Source organism: Molothrus aeneus, chromosome 28 (assembly GCF_037042795.1).
Source record: "Molothrus aeneus isolate 106 chromosome 28, BPBGC_Maene_1.0, whole genome shotgun sequence".
In the NCBI taxonomy this organism is placed as follows: domain Eukaryota; kingdom Metazoa; phylum Chordata; class Aves; order Passeriformes; family Icteridae; genus Molothrus; species Molothrus aeneus.
This window is the reverse complement of record NC_089673.1, coordinates 3928380-3947546: the sequence shown is the minus strand read 5'-3', so window position 1 is coordinate 3947546 and position 19167 is coordinate 3928380. Positions and strand designations below refer to the sequence as shown.

Here is a 19167-nt window from a genome sequence, read left to right as displayed (position 1 = left end):
GCAGGTGTTTCTGCAAACCTTCCCTGGTGCTGCCCCTGGGCCTGCAGCCCTCACCTGGCCTCCTCTCCTCCCTGCAGGTGGCTGGGGAGCGTTATGTGTACAAGTTTGTGTGCGAGCCTGAGGCTCTGTTCTCCATGGCCTTCCCCGAGCAGCCGCGGCTGAAGGCGGAGCTGGAGCTCAGCGAGGAGGACACGGTGCCCCTGTCCCACCTGGGGGACAGCAGCTCCTACCTGCCAGAGCTGGGCAGCTTCCCTGCACAGCTCTACAGCAAAGGCTACACCTACTAGCACTGCTGGGAGCACTGTGTGCAGGGAGGGATGGCTGGGGGTCAGCCAGCCCTGAACTCTGCAGCCCTGCTGTGCTCAGCAGGAGCGCTCAGAAATCACCTGGCAGCACACAGGGCTCTCGTGTGCTTCTGATAAAAACTCTTGCTGGGTGAGGGTGGGGCAGGTTCTCAGCTGTGCAGAGATCTCGGGTGATTGGTGCCTCCAGAGGTACCAAACCTGTCACAATCCCCTCGTTGCAGAGGGAGGGGATGCTGTCCCACCAGGGCTTTTTTCGTTCAGAAAAATGAGAGAAATTATGAGAATGTTCCCATGCTGCTGCTGACTCTGTTCCTCCTGTACGTGTCCAGACCCTCTGCTTCCAGCTCTGACCAGCGGAACTCACTCTGAAAGGCCACTTAAGCCTTCCCAGGATGGCTGCAGGACAATGGTCCCAGACCTTGTGCCTTCCTTGAGGAATACTCATTAATTATCTCGTACCTGCATGCTCCTGCCCTATCAGCTCCCTGCCCATGCCAGCAGTTTCTGGTATTCAGGCCCTCTGAGCAGGGCAGGTGGAGGCCTTGGCCAGGGTCCTGCAGTCCATGGCCCAAAGGCATTTAGGGGAACCAGAGAGGAGCTGGATTGCCCTGCTCTGGGGCACAGCTCAAAGCCAGTTCAGGATTGTGGGAAGCAGCAAAGCCACTGAGGCACAGCTCAGTGCAGGGGTGTGGCTTTTCCAAACTGAAAAAGTTCCCCAACAAACATTCTCAGGATATTTGAAGAGCTGCCAGGCTCTGGAGTGTGCCCAGCCTGAGCTTGGCTAGAGAATTGTCTGAGGCAAGAAAAGAACCTGGTGGAGGTATGATTAAAAAATGCTATACAAGGTAACCTGAACCATACATAGATCTTAATATAGGAATTCAGAGTTAAACTCCACAGATATTTGCATGTTTGAGGGGAATTGAGATGTGTTGAAAAGGCAGCTCTCTCTGCAGTCCAGTGCAGCACATGCAACTTAACTAAACTGGCAGGTTTTCCACAACAGTAAATGTTCATAATAGGTACCACATCCTGATTAAGAGGTGCTTAATTTTTTAATTAGCAGCTCCACCACGTTCCCAGTAAGACAAGGAGCAGTACAGTGTACCCATACAGAAAAAGTCTCTTTCCACTGCTTCAGACTGATGTTTCATTTCAGCTGCTGAACACAGAGCATTGCCAATCCTGCCAGCATGGTAGCCTGTAGAAAAAATTCTGTATATTGACTGAAAGCCTGATTTCCCCTGAAGGCTGTCCCCTGCATGGCTAATGCCAACCCTCCCAGCCTCACCCCTGAGTGCAAGAGCCATGGAAGGCAGCACTCCCTGCCTGAGGAGAGGCCAGGCACCCAGAGCTGTCTGCTCTGCTGCTGCTGCCTTTGGTGCTCTGACAGTTCCTGACCCTCCTGCCTGGCCCTGGCCCTCCCTGGGCAGCTCCTGTGCTGTCCCAGAAGTGAGGCTGAAGGGGAAGCTTTCCTTTGGTATAAGCTGCCTTTACTATTTATGAGTGTAAAAATATTATCATGAATAAATTGCTCTGTCTCTGGCCAGTGCAACCTCACTGAGTGCTCCTCCTTTGCCTTCTGAGCTTGCTTTGCTCCTCCCCTTGGGTCCAGCTCACAGCTTTGATCCCTCCACCTGCAGCATTCCCCAGGATTTGACATTGATCCTGCACCCTCTGGGCCACCCCTCTGCCCTTCATGCTTTGACTCTCTGAGTCCAAAGTTACAAACTTTGTAATTGCCTTTAATTTTATGATGATATAACATGAGGGGAAAGCTCAGGACGTTGAACAACATCCCTGCTCACCTTTGTACAGAGAGGTATTTCCAACATAGTTACTTTTCAATGTGAAACATTCTTCCAATTCACTGTGTAAAACAACCAGTCAAGCTACTTCTCTTCATTTCAACAATAATTTTAGCAAATGTCCCAGTTTTGGAAAAAAAAAAAAATAAGGTTTCTACAGCTATGGAGTCAAATAAATTTCATCTGTTAGCAACAAAAAAAATATTTTACAGATAGTTTGGGCCTGACACAGCACACACTGGGCAGTCAACTTCTTTTTAAAACAAGGAACTGTTACACAATTTTTACAGACATTTTAGCTGTAAGAGCTCATTCTATTACAAAAACCCAACAGCTGTGATGCCACCAAACATTGTAAGTGAAAATAAAGCACATGGCACATTGTATAAAAGGCCCAAACATTTGTAACCACTTACATTCCCAGATGGAACTGTGCTGCAGAGGGGATTTCTGGGTGATAAACCCTGATGGGGATGAAGGGTAAGTCTTGCAGCCTGACCTGTGCCATTGTCCAAATACATTCTAGCTGGGTTTCAAGAATTTTTCCTGCCTTATCCCAAAGCCAGAGATACTAAATATCTCACCACAGATGGCTTAAATAAAATACAAGTAGTTACATTGCATGGGAAAATGCATAAACTTGGTAAAATAAAGAACAAGCTGCTCCCAAAAAGCAGCCACTGACCAAGAACCTTAGGCAGAAATAAATCCCTTTTAGCAGGGTAAAAACACAAACTATTCCACCTCCTATTTGTCTGGTCACTCAGAACCCAGTCAGGCTGGTGAACAACCAGTTTTAAATCACCATTTTTTTGTGTTGTTCAGCTCAGTTCACCCAGACTCCTGAGTCTTAGATTTTGCCTCTTGAAAGGTGAACAACCAGTTTTAAATCACCATTTTTTTTGTGTTGCTCAGCTCAGTTCACCCAAACTCCTGAATCTTAGATTTTGTCTCCTGAAAGGTGAACAACCAGTTTTAAACCACCATTTTTTTGTGTTGTTCAGCTCAGTACCCAGACTCCTGAGTCTTAGATTTTGTCTCTCAAAAGGGGAATCACTGAAGTGCTCCAAGAGCCACTCGTGAGGGGCTGCAGCAGCCCCTGGGGCTGCCCCTGAGCTCCTGCTCTGCCAAAGCTGAGCTGCATGGGGCTGTCTGTCTCCCAGGCCAGTGGCAGCAGTGCAGAAGAGCCCCAGTGCCACAGGATGAAAGCAGCAGGTCCAGGAGGGCCCAGAGCTCAGCGCCGGCGGAAGGCGCGCGAGATCCTCCAGGCATTGGGCTCCTCGTAGCGGTTGTAGAGAGGCTCCAGCCTCTGCTGCTTCTTCTGCTTGCTCAGCTTGGTTGGGTCAGAGACCTTGAAGAAAGCTGGGGCAAACTCCACCAGCCAGCGAGGATCGATGGTGGTCACCTCCCTCATGTACTCCTTGGTGGTCAGCACCAGCTCGTGATACACCACCCTGGGAAGAGGGACAGAATGCTGCAAATCGGTTTTTGCAAACAAGAGGCAACAAGGCAAGGGCTGGAGGAGCTAAGCTTGCTCCTTTTAAGCTCCAGAAGAACCACCCAGAAGAGTTATCCCTCTGGATAAGGGACTGAGCAAGCCCAGTGCTTGAGAATTGCTTTTGTTGAAGTCTCCCTTCCAAACCACCTCTGTTCACTAGGAGGATCTGAAATTATTTATTTCCCCCTCCTACTTCACAGCTACTCTTCAGCACAGAACTCCTCCATCCCATTTAAAACAATGCTCTCTTCCCTCTTCAACACCCAGTGTTTTAAACCCCCTTCCACAATAAAGATACATCCAATTACAACTTCAGGCCTGGCCTTGGCTCCAAAAGTCAGTCTCATCTCTGCACAGGCACTAAGCTCAGCAGCAGAAAGAGACAAAAGTAAACTTGAAACTTTGCTCTGGTCAGATCTCTACTCCCCAAACAGCACACACCACAACTTTCTGTGTTGTAAAGTCTGAGGAGAAACAGGAAATGCCATGCTCTTGCCTTCCTTACCATTCAGGCTGCCTGTTGAAGAGAGCACTGGACGGGTGGATGTAGACAACCTGCTGGTCAATGAGTGTCCTGTACCCTTCCTGGGGATCCTTCTTGGCTGCATTCCTGAAGAAGCCACTGCAAATTGCCTTCTGGACCCGAACTGTGGCCTTCCCACAGGACACCACATCCAGCTTATGCCTGCCAGACAAGAGATAGAGAGAAAAAGATCAGAGCTCTCCAGATTTGAATGCAGCTACCAAGATGAGTTCAGCAAATTTTCTTTAGCTATTACAATGTAAGAACAGCAAGACACAGTGTAAGATGTGGGACTCCAGGTGGCTCTTCCAAATGCAGTTTATTACATCTAAGAAGTTACAGAAGTCCAGAGGTGTGGGTGACAGAGCCTGTGCCCACAGCTGTCAGCTCCAGCTGCAGGCAGCCCTGGACACCCTTTGGTTTTGCTTACATTGCATTACAAACTTTTCTTTGCTGAGCATCTTCATACAGCAGAACCAATCTATACCTTAACTTTTATCTATAGCCTATCATAACTCCTGTAATTACCATATTCATGTTACTGTTCTCCAATCACTCAAAGTCAGTACATTACAGTTTAAGCCAGAAGTTGTTTTTCAGTTTTCTTGCAGTGGAAAATTCTGAGACCTTTTTCCTACTTGCAACTTTGCTGACTTGTTTGCCTGTGCTCTCTTTCTGCTTGGTAAAAACATCTTCTTGTTTGAGGTGGGTTTATCCTTTGTTTTAAGTCATAAAAACCCCTTCTAACTAACACACCCTTTGCCTCCTTGGTTATCCAGTGAGACTGGCTCAGCAATTCTTTTCTCTTATATCAAAACTTGCTTCCATCTCCATTCTTCCATCAAACTCTACATTCAAAAATCTTTCTGCCAAGCACACATATCTGTGAGACTTTCCTGTCAAACTTTCATCCTTCCCAACACCACAGAGTCAGAACTTGTCCCTCCTTGATGTGCTCACCTGTCCATGATGCCCAGCATCTGCTTGCGAATGTCCTGAGCCCGGCGTAAGGAACGGGCCTGGATGAAATTTTCATAGCACCAAGGATTTGAAAACTTATTGTTCTTCCAGGAATTGTACACAGCCAGCAGAGTGAGGTGGTCACCTTCTGTTTGATGGAACTTGGCTTTCTTTTGATCAGCAAGTGCTTGTTTATCCTAATATAAAATACACATCAGTCAGGTATCTTCATCCTAGAGAAAATCCCTGCACAACAAGGATGGCACAGGCTCCTTGTCATTCATTCATATCAGGACATTTTAAACCTATCAAGGTAATGATACAGGATTCATGTGGTTAATTAATTAATTGATTAATTAATGATACAGGATTCATGTGGGATTTTTGGGGTCCCCCGTGACAGGAAGGAAAGATGAATTTGACTTCATGTTTTTAGAAGGCTAATTTATTATTATATCATATTATATCATAGACTATGATATTATATAGTATTATATCATATTATATCATAGCATATTCTATTCTAGAATGCTATACTATAACTATACTAAAGAACAGAGGAAGGATACAGACAGAAAGTTTAACAAGATACTAATCAAAAACTCAAGACTCTGCAGAGTCCTGACATAGCCAGACTGTGATTGGTCATTAAGTAAAAACAATTCACATGTTGGATAAACAATTTCTAAACTACATTTCTAAGAAGAAACAAATATTTTTTTCTTTTTCTCCGAAGCTTCTCAGTTTCTCAGGAAAAAATATCCTGGCCAAAGGATTTTTCAGAAAATATAACAGTAACAGATTAGGACAACACAGAATGATTTTTCAATTTCAGTCCCTATTTTTGAAAGACACATCAAAGTAAATGGCTCATTTCTACTGCAGGGAGCATATGCACACACTGCACTAGCTGGTTTTCTTACTGCTCTACAAATTACTTCAGTAATTCATCAGGAAATGGGCTGAAGCAATAGATTTGAGCCTGGTGATCCACACACCTCTCCCATCTGCACATGAAACATTAATCAAATACTGCAGTTACATCAAAACTGAAGTTAACTACCCTGAAAAAGTAGTGGACCCAAGACAAACCTGGTGCCACCACAGCAGAGCCTGTTTTACCTACTGACTTTAAAGAAAGCAGCACAGGATGGAGGTGCCATGAAGAAATACTTTCTGTGCATCTAAAAAGGCAAAGGCAATCTGAACTGCAGAGCTGGGACTGACTTGCTTTAGGGTACATGTGTTTGCTGGGAAATGCAAGAGCAATTTTAAGACTTTTCACTTCCCATCTGCAAAGAAACCACCACCAGCACAGCTACAGGCCCTCACATGAAAGGGAAATTCTGACCAAATTACGAGTTTCTTTTGGGAAATATGCTCACTCCTAAGCCCTGAAGCTTTCACCCCAAACCCACCCAGACTGTAACCCTGCTGCCTCTGGCTCAGCTGCTCACCTTTGGCCTGTAGAACACATTCTGCACAGACAGCATGGACACAATTGTCAGCATCTCCTCACTGCATCCCAGGTGCACTGACATGATCAACATCTTACACAGCATAGGCTCCAGGGGGAATTCTGCCATCTGCAAGAAACATGTTCCAAGGCATTCAGTGACAAATCTTCAGTCTTCTCAGTGCAGAACAAAGCAATGCCTTTTCTCACATGTTTACTTTGCAAAGAGGTGGGCTTGATCCACAATAACTTCACTCAACATGAAGCAAATTATTTGTCTGTATTCACTATCACAAGAATATCTCAATACTTACAGGAAGTTTTTAGACATGAATAAATGTAAATTTATGAATAAGAAGAAACACTAGCTGCTCTTTAAAAAGTAGAAGGTACTTTGAAAAAGCAGAAGGCACTTTGAAAAAGCAGAAGGCAATTTTAAAAAGCAAAGCAATTTTAAAGGTACCTTTTTAAGGTCCCTTAAAATCCAGAAGGTACAGCAGAACTGTGGTAAATGAAAAGCTACCAAAAACTACAAGAGAGTGACAGCAAAAGCAAACCAACAATGCTAGGAGGGATTTTATTCTGCCTACCCTACGCCCAAGTCGAGTGAGCAGCCCCTCATCATCCAGAGCCCCCAGGGTGTAGAGCTGCTCCATGGCTGTAATCAGAGTTTCCATGGGGGGAGCATCCATGAAGTCAAAGGACAGCAAATCATTGATGCCCATAGCCTGGGAGGGAAGGGAGAAAATCCAGGTTAAAACACTCAGAAGGAAGGCAACAAAGTCCAGCCAGAGCCAGAACACCAAACACTGAGGCACTGCAGAGCTTGAGGCAAGGCAAGGCTCATGTGCTTATCCTGACTGCAGCTATGAATGCACAGCTGCCTTCCTGCACCTGACATAAGGAGCACTGGCCATGGCATTCCTGCACTACTCAGCTTTCTGCTCTGCTCTTTAGGTACTGCTCCACACATCCCTCAAGCATGTGTGGAGTTTCTCCTCAATGATTCAGTTGAGGAGAAACAGAAGCTGAATGCTGCTTTTGGGATTCGTGTCTGGTAAAGCAGAGGAGTCTGAGAGCTCCACAGGACTCCAAGTGTGCTCCCACAAAGGGGAATGGCAGCAGCTTCCCCAGCTGTGACTGGGTTAATGCAGCTCACAGACTTCCAGAGGGATGGTGCACACTTAGACATGCCCAGGTTTGCAGCTCTAAACCCACTCTAAAACAATTTATCTCATCTGTATCAATGTCCCCTACATAGGAAATGCTACTGCTGGAGATTTCTTTTTCTCCTACCTCTTGCAACTGTTCTGTGCAGCTGAAACTCATCATTTAGCTGGCTATCCAACAGAATAACCCTCAATAAAACACACAGGAGCAAGCCCAGTGCTTGAGAATTGCCTTTGTTGAAATCTCCCTTCCAAACTCCCTCTGTTCATTAAATCTGAAATTACACTATTGCTTCCTGAGACTCAAAGGCAGAGACTCATTTACTGACACACTCAGCAGGCTGGCTTGCTGCAAGCTGGTGAAATACCCACCTTCAGGGAGAGCACTGTACTGGCCAAATTTGTTCTCTGGATTTCAGGCACGTTGGTGGTCAGCATCTCATCCCTGTATGCACGTTCTGTGTACAGCCTGTAGCACTTTCCTGGGCCTGTCCTGCCAGCCCTGCCTGCACGCTGCTTGGCTTGAGCCTGAAGAGAACAAGTGGACAGGTACAAAAAACCAGGTGGAAACAGGTAAAATAAAATGCTTATTCACAATTTTATTTGCATGGATAGAAAGGCTTTCAATACAACATGAAGAATGTGTTCTGTAGGCACAGACTCAAGGAGCTGTCAGAAATGTGGGTTTATCATTGCCTCATTTTGCTCACTTGTGCTTGAAAACAAGTAAAATAAAATACTTATTCACAGTTTTACTTGACTTTCAATAGAAAACAGGGAAGTATGGATTGTGTAGGCACAGACTCAAGGAGCTATCAGAAATGTGGGTTTATCATTGCCTCATTTTGCTCACTTGCACACTGCTTGGCTTGAGCCTAAAGAGAACAAGTGGACAGGTACAAAAAACCAGGTGGAAACGAGTAAAATAAAATGGTTATTCACAATTTTACTTGACTTTCAAGAGAACACAGGTCAGTATGGATTCTGTAGGCACAGACTCAAGGAGCTGTCAGAAATGTGGGTTTATCATTGCCTCATTTTGCTCACTTGTGCTTGAAAACAAGTAAAATAAAATACTTATTCACAGTTTTACTTGACTTTCAAGAGAACACAGGTCAGTATGGATTGTGTAGGCACAGACTCAAGGAGCTGTCAGAAATGTGGGTTTATCATTGCCTCATTTTGCTCACCTGTGCTTGGATGCCACACTGGCAAGACACACAACACCCACGGGGAAAGCCAAACACAGAATATCTACCTGGGAAATTGGTGTCACCACCAGCTGGTCAATCCCAGTCTTGGAGTTATAAACCTTCTGCTTCACAAAGCCAGGATCAACCACATAATATATTCCATCAATAGTCAAAGATGTCTCTGCAATGTTGGTGGCAATGACAACCTGCAAATCACAGTTTGAGTCAGCACCAGTTCTGGTTCAGGCTGCCAAGCCCACCCCACCACCCAACCTCACCCACTGGTGTGACATGAGCAGTTTGTTACAAATGCAACCACTGTCACTCAATGCTGAAAGGAGAAATGTGTTCACAGGGAACAGAAGGAGATGTTATCCACAAAGATGGACAGGTTTTAAGTATCTACCTTTGTTTAAAGTTTGGGCAAAAAGGGAAAAGAGCATGATAAAATCCACAATTCAAAGCAAGAGAAGGCTTGTAAGCAGACTGCACTGACTTCAGGGAGACTTTTTAGCTATCACTCAGACACAGTCTGTATTCAGAGAAAAATCTTCCTGAGAATGTATCTCTAGATAGTCACTATCTGCTTGGTAGGAAATTTACCTCCATCCAACAGGAACTGCATTTAGATTTGAGATTTTCAGATTAACTGAAATTAGTATCCTTTAAACACAGCATTAAATAACACAGAGGTTTGCTACACCAGATGTTTTTACAAGTGTTCAAAGGCTTAGATAACTTGAGATGTATACAATCAAAAATATGCTCTAAGCTGTAAATCATCTTTTCCCCAAGAAGTTTGTCCTTTAAGCACTGTAACACACCCCACCATTAAAATGTATCAGCAGAAGATGACAGGGCACAAAGATGGAATTACCTTTCTGCTCCCTGGTGGGGCTGGGTCAAAGATCCTGGTCTGCATTTCACTGGGCAAAGCTGAATACACTGGTAGGATAATCAACTCTGGAACATCAGGGCCCAGAGATTTCATCCTCTCATAGAGGATTTCACAGGCAGTGTCAATCTCTTCCTGGCCAGTTAGAAAGACCAAAATGTCACCTGCACAGGAAGTAAATGAAAACATCCACAGAATCAATTCTGTTCATTACAACTCCTGCATTACCATATTTTCATTCCTCGTGTTTTCCATTGATGAGGATCCTCAACTTTTGCTAGCAACTCTTAGCCAAAGGCAACAAACTTCAGTCTTTCACCCAAATTTTTCAGCACTTTAGTTACTGTATTTACAAACAAGAGAGAGCATTTTGCTCACATTACTAACATGATCCATGAATTACACAAAATCCTTGCTCAGAGATCTTTAAATCACCAAGAACTCAAGACCATTTTCCACTCACCTGGTGGCTCTGTTAAATGGATCTGCATTACTGTAATCAGGCTGGCATCCAAATAATCTGTCTCTGGCTCTTTTGTGTAGAGAATTTCTACTGGGTATGTTCTGCCAGGAATTGTGAAGATTGGTGCTTCATAGAAATACTGAGAGAATTTCACAGCATCCAGAGTTGCTGATGTCACTATCAGCTTCATGTCCTGCCGTTTCTGCACTGTCTGCAGGAGCACAAAGTTCTCAAGTCATTTATTGCCTTTGGAACTAGCAAAATATGGCACTTGACTGAAATCAGATAAATCCAACCAGTAATAAAAGGTTTTTTAATATCTGAGTAGAGGGGCAGCTCAACCCAGTACCAGAAATTCAGAAAATTGACCCCTGAAATGCCATTTAAAGCCTCCCTCAGCAACATTATCACAAGAAAGCTTTTGGCAGAGCAGGATGAGCAAATCAAGAACACTCCCCTGTTCATCCACCATTATGAACAGCCAGGATGGCCAATTCTCACTGTTCCTGCTGCATTTTGCTTGCTCTGCCTTCACACAGAGGCTCATTTCACCAAGATTCAGACCATAAACCCTTAAGAGCATCTGCTCTTGGAGCACATGTATGAAGCTAACTTGTGTGACTTCCCCTTTGCCTGTGCTCTCCTGTCTCTGTCATGTTTTCTGGAAAAATCCCCTTCCCCACGATTTTCTCCTGGGAAGCTGAGAAGCCTCAGCTTCTCCTGTGTTTTGCTGTTTTGGAATATGGCTGGAGATTGTTTATCCAACGTGGGAATTGTTGTAACTTAATGGCCAACCAGGGTCAGGCTGTGTCGAGCCTCTGAGGAGTCAGGAGTTTTCATTATCATTTTTTGTAGCCTTCTGTGGGTATCCTTTCTCTATTCTTTAGTATAGTTTAATATAGCATTGATATGATATATGATAATAAATTAGCATTCTAAGAACATGGGAGTCAGATTCTCAATTCCTCCTTCATCCTGGGGACCCTGAAAACACCACACTGAAAGGAGTAAAAATCCAGTGCTCCAGTACCTTCTTCAGGAGCCCAAAGAGCACATCAGTATGGATGGTCCTCTCGTGGGCCTCATCCAGCATGATGATGGCATACTGGGTGAGATCTGGGTCTATCAGGCACTCCCTCAGTAACATCCCATCTGTCATGTATTTGATGACAGTCTCAGGGCTGGTGCAGTCTTCAAATCTAATGGTGTAGCCAACCTGGAGGGAAGAGTTGCACAGAACCAGAAGTTACACAATTATCAGCCTCATTAATCCCCAGGTTGATTATTCCACAAACTCACTTTGCAGCCTACAAGGGAACAGACAAATGGACACACAAGACAACTAGCTCCAACACTGATTTCTCCTACTTTTCATTATTATTTGGGCATGTTCTTCAACATGGAAATTCACCTCTTGTCCCAAGCAGCAACCAAATTCCTCTGACACCCTCTTTGCAACAGACATGGCAGCCACTCTGCGAGGCTGAGTGCATCCAATCTTCCCTCTTGAGGTATATCCTGCCTCAGCCAGGTACTGGGTAATCTGGGTTGTTTTCCCAGATCCTGTCTCTCCAATAACAATCAGAATCTGGTTGTCATGCACAGCCTGGAAAAGATCAAAAAAACCAGACATTTGTTAAATTTTTTTAAAAATTAAAACAAACCATACAGAATCAGCGTGGGCTATCTGGGACTAGATTGAGCAGCTCTTGCTTTTGCTTCAATTGACTCAGAATAAAAATCATGTCAGTATTCCTACTGAGCAAGTCAGCAACCTGTTTAAGTGCTCAGCTGGCTTACTCACATGACCTTAGTATCAATTTTGACTTACATTAATAAATGTCTGGAACCTCATTAAATATGGATATATATATATATAATACTTTAAAATACATATTGTGAGTTAAAATTCTGCACCTAAAGTTATCAGCTGGCTATTCACCTATCAAAAAGCTAAACCAAGAGTATTTATTTTAAATTACTGCTTGCTCCAACCAGAATGCCTTTTCATGAGTCTTACTTGTATCAGCTGCTCCTTCAGTCTGAAGATTGGGAGGCTCTCTCTCTGTTCAATGATGGAAAGCTGGGTCTTCTTACCATAAGAAGCTTTGTTGCCACCAAATGCATGTTTCTTCCACTCTGGGATATCATTTGGCATCATCCCAATACCTCTCATGTTGGCAGCTATTTGTCTTCCATCCACTAGAAAAGAAACAAATTTCATCCTTTACACATCCAGATTCACACAGCACAGACCTGATCCTGCTCCAAGAGCTCCATCACCCAGGCCTTCTATTCTGTGTGTTTAAATGTTTTCAAGTTTCCAAGTGGATACCCCCACTATTACAGGAGATACCTGTACACTTCCCCTGACATTCCTATTTCCATTTCAGTGGAAAAGCATTTCACTTTTGAAGTGTGGCAGACAAACACAGCACCAAGACATCTGTCCTGGGCTGCTGGAGTAGCACAAAAAGGCACAGTTCACCTGTGCTCAGACCTACCATCAGGGAGAGGGTCCACCCAGTGTGTGTTGAGGCCCATGGGGATGGAATCCATCTCTGCTTCTCTCTGGGCTTGTTTCAGTTCTCGCCTCTCTTTAGCTAAAGCACTTTGCATCATGGCAGCCTGGGACAGGGAACCATCTGGGTTCTGGAGAGCAAGAAGAGAAGATTTCAAGCACCACCATTCCTTCACCTTCAATGTATCTTTTCTTCAGAAACATCTTCTAAAAATGCTTTAAAAATGTTAAGTTTTGTTTATTAGATTTCCAGGGTATTTCCATCAGGCTAGCCTCATAAACTTTTATAGTCATAACTAATATGGAGCATCCTTACACTGCCCAGTCAGAAGGATTACAGGCACAACCAATGGAAAGTATTTCTTTACTACCTTCTACTTTCAGAAGGTAAGAAAAAGCAGATCAGAGAAACTTTGTTTTAACACATCTATGTAAAATGGCATTTCAGTTCCATTCTTCCACTTCACAGTCACCAGTGAAGTTAGAACCCAGGTTTATTTGGAAGGAGTTCAGTGGTTATGTTTTTCAGGGCTCTCAGTAATGAGCACATGGGAAACAGGTTATAAAATTCCCAAATATTCCTATCATTTAATCAAGTACATTGATTTTAGCCCTGGAAATCTCTTACCTTTACTATTTTAATGGGACTCATATCCATACTCTGTTTAGTGTGCCCTCGAAGAAATGGTGGCTCTTCTTCAACCAGCTCAATCTCAAGATCCTCATCTAAAATTCACAAGTGAAAGTTGTTACAGAAAAATTAAACATCTTTTGGGGACATAAAAGTGCCTCTTCAAATAATGCTTCCCATGCATTCTTAAATATGAGGTACTTAGAAGTTTTAAAACATTGCAAATAAAAATGCACAGACCGGGCACATCCAAATGTGAAGAGGAACCCTATTGACAGCAAATTGTGAGATGCTTTATAGTTCCTTCTATATCAATATATTTTGAATCAAAATACATCCAGAAAGACAAGGAATTTACAACAATAAGACTGCTGGGGAATATTACCTTCTTCATCATCCACTTTAGGAAGAATCCCAGTCTCCTCATCAAAGTCAGGAAACTCTTCCTTGGAAAGCACATTAGCTGCAATCATCTGGGAACAGAATGAATACAATGTGAGTCTGTCCCCATGAATGAACATAACTCATGCCTGAGTCAGTTCTAAAACAGGAACAAAGGAATGGTCCTGCATCCTGTATCCTCACCCAGGCTCTGACCAAACAGTCCTCCTGTTACTCAAAACACCAACTAAACAATCCCAGACCAGAAACCAGCAACTCCAAGTTAATGAGCAAGTTACACAATCCAGGAGCTGTATTCTAGTTCATCAAACTCCCTGGCAACTTCAGCACCTTTACCCCATTCCCCTGAGTGCAGCACAGACCTGTTTTATCTCCCACTTCTCTGGGTCCGAGATGCGGGTGAGGCGTTTGCGCTCCAGGCTGTCGTCCTCCACCTCGGGGGCGTTCACCAGGGACAGGTGACTGGGCCTGTCTGGGTTCCTCATGGAGCTCTCCTCGTTGCTTTCTCCAACCAGGTTCCTCCTACGGTTTGGGTTCAGGTCTTCTCCAGTGTCTTGATCAACGTCCTGCATCAGATGGATTGGGTAATCAATCAGCTCTACACTGTCAGTCAGCTCTACACTGTCAATCAGCTCTACACTGTCAATCAGCTCTACACTGTCAATCAGCTCTACACTGTCAATCAGCTCTATCAATCAGCTCTACATTGTCAATCAGCTCTACACTGTCAATCAGCTCTACACTATCAATCAGCTCTACACTGTCAATCAGCTCTACACTGTCAATCAGCTCTACACTGTCAATCAGCTCTACACTGTCAGTCAGCTCTACACTGTCAGTCAGCTCTACACTGTCAATCAGCTCTACACTGTCAGTCAGATCTACACTGTCAGTCAGCTCTACACTGTCAATCAGCTCTACACTGTCAGTCAGATCTACACTGTCAATCAGCTCTACACTATCAATCAGCTCTACACTGTCAATCAGCTCTACACTGTCAATCAGCTCTACACTGTCAGTCAGCTCTACACTGTCAGTCAGATCTACACTATCAATCAGCTCTACACTGTCAGTCAGATCTACACTATCAGCTCTACACTGTCAATCAGCTCTACACTATCAATCAGCTCTACACTATCAATCAGCTCTACACTATCAATCAGCTCTACACTATCAATCAGCTCTACACTATCAATCAGCTCTACACTGTCAATCAGCTCTACACTTCTTCTCATCTCTTAACTCTGCCATTAACAGCCCATTCACAAAAAATGCTGGTTTGTAGGCTTTTTGGTTTTTTTTCAGCTGGTACTGCCAAGTAAGAACATCCTCAGGCATGGAACACTCAATAGTAGTGATTAAGTTTAAAATTAAAAGCTTCTCTCCTACTGGAAGAGGAAGACAAACAGCAACAGCTTGAGGTTTGCCTTGCCTCTTTAATATCATGTCAAGCCAAGGAATTGTTAGGAACACGACATCAGAACTAGAGAAAACGTGTAAAAAGTAATAGGTCACTTAAATACAGAATGGTAACTTTGCTTTTAACTCTCAACTGAACAGTTATTATTAGTTTCCACCAAAAAGAGTGAAGAATAGCTAGAAGAGGCAACATTTTAAGAATTTTGGCACCTCTGTACCTTCATGCTCAGGCTGGTTTTGGATCCAGTAAAAGATAACACTTTGACTTTCACTCTTTGTCCTTTGCTCACAACATCAGCAACATTGGCAACCCGTCCTTCTCTTCGAAGCTCTGAGATGTGGACCAGACCTTCCCAACGTTTCCTGGGAGTCAAAGAGAGGGGCATGAGAGGGGCACATTGTTACTCTGACTGCAACATATTTAAATATAGATTCTGAGTGATCTGAAGGGCTGGCAACAGACTGTGTATGTCCACAGTCTGGTTTTTGTAATGAGAATTTTGTAATTCTCCGCTGTCAAATTTATCTTTCTGAAACATCCCTTCAAAGCCCAGAATTCCTGCTGGTAGCTTCATCACATCTTTAGGGTACCAGCAGAAAAGAACTGAGCTGAAACAGTATCAGATCAATGAACTGAGCTGAAACAGCACCAGATCAATGTCACTGCCATATTTTCTGAAAAATCCCTTTGCCAGGATTTCTTCTCCTGGGAAGCTGAGAAGCCTCAGAGAAAAATGAAAACAGTAATTATCTGATTTGCTTCTCCTGTGTTTTGGACATTGTTTACCAACTGGTCACTGTTTTATTGGTTTCATGTGAATTGTTTTGACTTAATAGCCAATCACAGCCCATTGTCCAGGCTCTGGAAGTAGTCACAAGTTTTTCATTAGTATCTTGTTAAGCCTTCTGTCTGTATCCTCTCTCTATTCTTTAGTATAGTTTATTATAGCATTCTTTAATATAATATAGATCATAAAATAATAAATTAGCCTTCTAAGAACACAGAGTCAGATTCTCAATTCCTCCTCCATCTGGGCAACCCAGAAAATACCACAGATCTATAGGAAACATCAAAGGGTACCTCAGTCCTTCCAGCTGCACAAAGCACCCAAACTGCATGATGCTGGTGACTTTGCCATTGTAGATGTCCCCAATGGAAGGTTCCTCAGCTGGGGGTCGGTCTATGTGTTTGTCTCTCCACCTCTCATGGCTCTTCTCAAGGTATTTCTCTCGATCCCTGCGCTCCTTGCTGGGACTCCAACTCCTGCTCCTTGATCTGTATCTGGATTTTCCCCTGTTCCTGTCCCAAGTCCTAGAACGGGACCTGGAGCGAGATCGGTGCCTCCGCTTCCTGTCCCTGCTACGGCTTCGGCTCCTCTTCCTTTTCTTCACCCTAACAAACCAAAATTCCATCTCTACAGTGCATTTCCCACCTCAGGGCAATGAGAGCAGCCAAAATTCCATCTCTGCAGTGCATTTCCCACCTCAGGCAATGAGAGCAGCCAAAATTCCATCTCTGCAGTGCATTCCCACCTCAGGGCAATGAGAGCAGCCAAGACATCCTCCCCCCAAACACACCAGGCACCTACCGATGGTCGCTGCCCCTCTGCTTGCCCTGCTTGTCTGCACTGGGCATCAGAGCTTCCAGCTCCTTCAGGGCATCAGCTGCCACCTTCACATCGTCTTCATCCAGCATGGTCTGCAAGGACAGAAAACTGATGCCTCTTTCTGCAAAAGGGCTGATAAAAAGCTTGTCACAAAGAATTAATCTACAGAGTTGTCATCGTACGTGTATCTATTTAGAAAGAATACAAGATTTTAAAAATCAGGCTCAATATGAGAGAAAGAAAAAAAGGACTCTCCCTATTTGGCCACAATATTGAGACAATTCTGCTTTTTTGCAATAGGAAATTCCATCTCAGTGCTCCAAATTGTTACAGAAATACAAAATTAGAGTCCCTCAGAGTATCTGAAGGTACAACACTTTTCATTAGTTTGTAACACATCGTTACTTTGAACATTATGTAAGGAAGGCCAGGCTACAAATTTCATGTCCCAAGAGTCTCATCTTCCACATATTCTGCAAAACAGTATCAACATGGCAACTGCTAACAGCTATTCTTTACAACAAAGTGCAGTAACACCAATCTTCTACCTCTTCCACATTTCATTTCTCAAAGTTCACATTTATGCATGCATCAGACAGAGAAAAAAGGTTGAAACTAACTGGGAAAAAAAAAAAAAGTTTTCACACAGTAACAAAGGAAATCTGAAATGACCACCTTACCCTGATGTTGGGATTGTCTGGCCTGCAAAGGGCTGGATACAATTCCCTCAACTTTTCTTTCTCTGATTTGGGTTTGACAACTGCCTCTGATTTTGAGATTAAAAAAAGAAAGAAAGAAAAAAAAAGCAAAATGAAACACAAAACTTAGAACTACTACAACAATTCACTCTCGATTTTTCTATAATTAAATATAAAATTTAACTTCCATCTGAATGCAAAGGCTGCTACAGCTTTAACAGAGATTCAATTCAAGGAACAACGTGTTGCCTCCCTTCAAAGAAAACTCTGATTATTAGTGAGTATTTGAAAGACAGAACACCCTGAGCAGCACACACAGAATAACAGCAGCAGGATGCAGGGTGCAATAGGATTTGCTGTAGAAAACTAAAACAGAAAACAGAAGCTCAGCCAAGACTGAGCCCTGGCCCCAGGTACCTTTGCTCGTGGATGGTTTTGGTGGAGGCCGCATTGTCTGGATGAGACGGAGCAAGTTACTGATGAGGGAATCCTGAAAAATAAAAAATCAATAAAATACTTCAGGAAATGCCAGAAACACTTTCATTGTTAGAAGGCACAAGTGAGGGTTTGTTAGCAGGACAAAAAAATGCTCAATTCTGAAGATGCAGGTTGATTTTTAGCAACTGTCACTGGGCTTTGTGTATGCCCTAAAAAGAACCCAAAAATAATTACGATAATTTCATCTAAGTGACTTTTCTGTTCATCATTTTAATCACCTATTTAATCTAATTATTGCTGAGGAATCAATAAACACAGCATAAAAGCATCAAAAGAAGACTTATGACAACATCTGCCTTCATGAAAAGTTATTTCTTCCATATTTTATATGCTCAATACAACAATAAGCAGTTTGAGTCCTCAGGAAGATGCTTTTTCAAAGACTACAAAAGTTTTAAAAAATATGAGGGAGGGGAAGGCAGGGGAGACAGGAATGTCAAAAACTAATTAGTATGTAGTTTCCCAATTGAAAAAACCCAATAATAACTCCTCACAACTTTTCTATTTTTAAAATAGAAAGCTCTATAAAATATAGCACGACAAGAATAATACATAAACAACGTTCAGGAGTCACTTACAGTGAACTCAGCACCATTCTTCAGAAGAATTGCTTTAAACGTGTCAAACGTGGTATTCTTCTCGGCAAGACTTATCACAAACTCGGCTGTGAGGGAAAAGCATAAAGTAAATTGAAATAATGAAGTAAAAAGCGGGGCAAGGAGTGCACGAGGGGACAGAAGCAGCTGAGCCGGGCCCCTGCGGGGGGAAAAGCCCGGGGAGGTTCCCCTCGGTTCTCCCCGGGCCGAAGCGTTGCCTCAGGCTCACAAACTGCACTTTTTAAAGAAAAATAATGGGTTTTAATGTCTATATTCGAAAAGCACCTTCACAAAACGCATCCGGCCCCACGGAAAGGGCTATTACGGCCCTCGGCCAGCTGGCCTCTGTCCGGGAACGCGCTGCTCACCGGAGCGCCCCGGAGATGCCCGAAGGCCGCGCCCGCCCCGCTTACCCAGGTCCTTGTCGTTGATGCCCAGGTGGTTGTCGAGCTCGGTGCACACCTTGGACACCAGCGAGAGGTACTCGAGCTTGGCGAGTTCCTCCGCCGCCGCCAGCTCCGCCAT

General features: G+C 43.7%; 2 protein-coding genes across 6 annotated transcripts in view; one reads left to right on the top strand and one right to left on the bottom strand.

Annotated features, from left to right (window-relative positions):
• Nucleotides 1–4722, top strand: part of ETV4 (ETS variant transcription factor 4) — a 16167-nt gene extending 11445 nt beyond the window's left edge. For 4 of the 5 annotated variants that reach the window (XM_066567092.1, XM_066567090.1, XM_066567089.1 and 1 more), the window contains exon 12: nt 78–1865. In XM_066567092.1, coding sequence (XP_066423189.1) covers nt 78–287 — 210 coding nt within the window. In that variant the 3' untranslated portion in view covers nt 288–1865. Of the gene's footprint in view, nt 1–77; nt 1866–4123 lie in introns of those variants that run through there. The other variant, XM_066567091.1, reaches the window with a different exon arrangement.
• On the bottom strand, nt 1342–19167 carry DHX8 (DEAH-box helicase 8). The gene is made up of 23 exons (XM_066567086.1): nt 19056–19167; nt 18625–18710; nt 17966–18038; nt 17531–17616; nt 16833–16942; nt 16325–16636; nt 15462–15606; nt 14187–14390; nt 13808–13895; nt 13420–13517; nt 12775–12922; nt 12291–12472; nt 11682–11876; nt 11301–11486; nt 10271–10481; nt 9790–9971; nt 8978–9118; nt 8092–8247; nt 7141–7278; nt 6552–6680; nt 5095–5291; nt 4117–4296; nt 1342–3567 (listed from the first exon to the last, which is right to left on the bottom strand). The coding sequence occupies exons 1-23, from the start codon at nt 19165–19167 to the stop codon at nt 3348–3350; spliced, it is 3579 nt and encodes a 1192-aa protein (XP_066423183.1). The 3' UTR covers nt 1342–3347.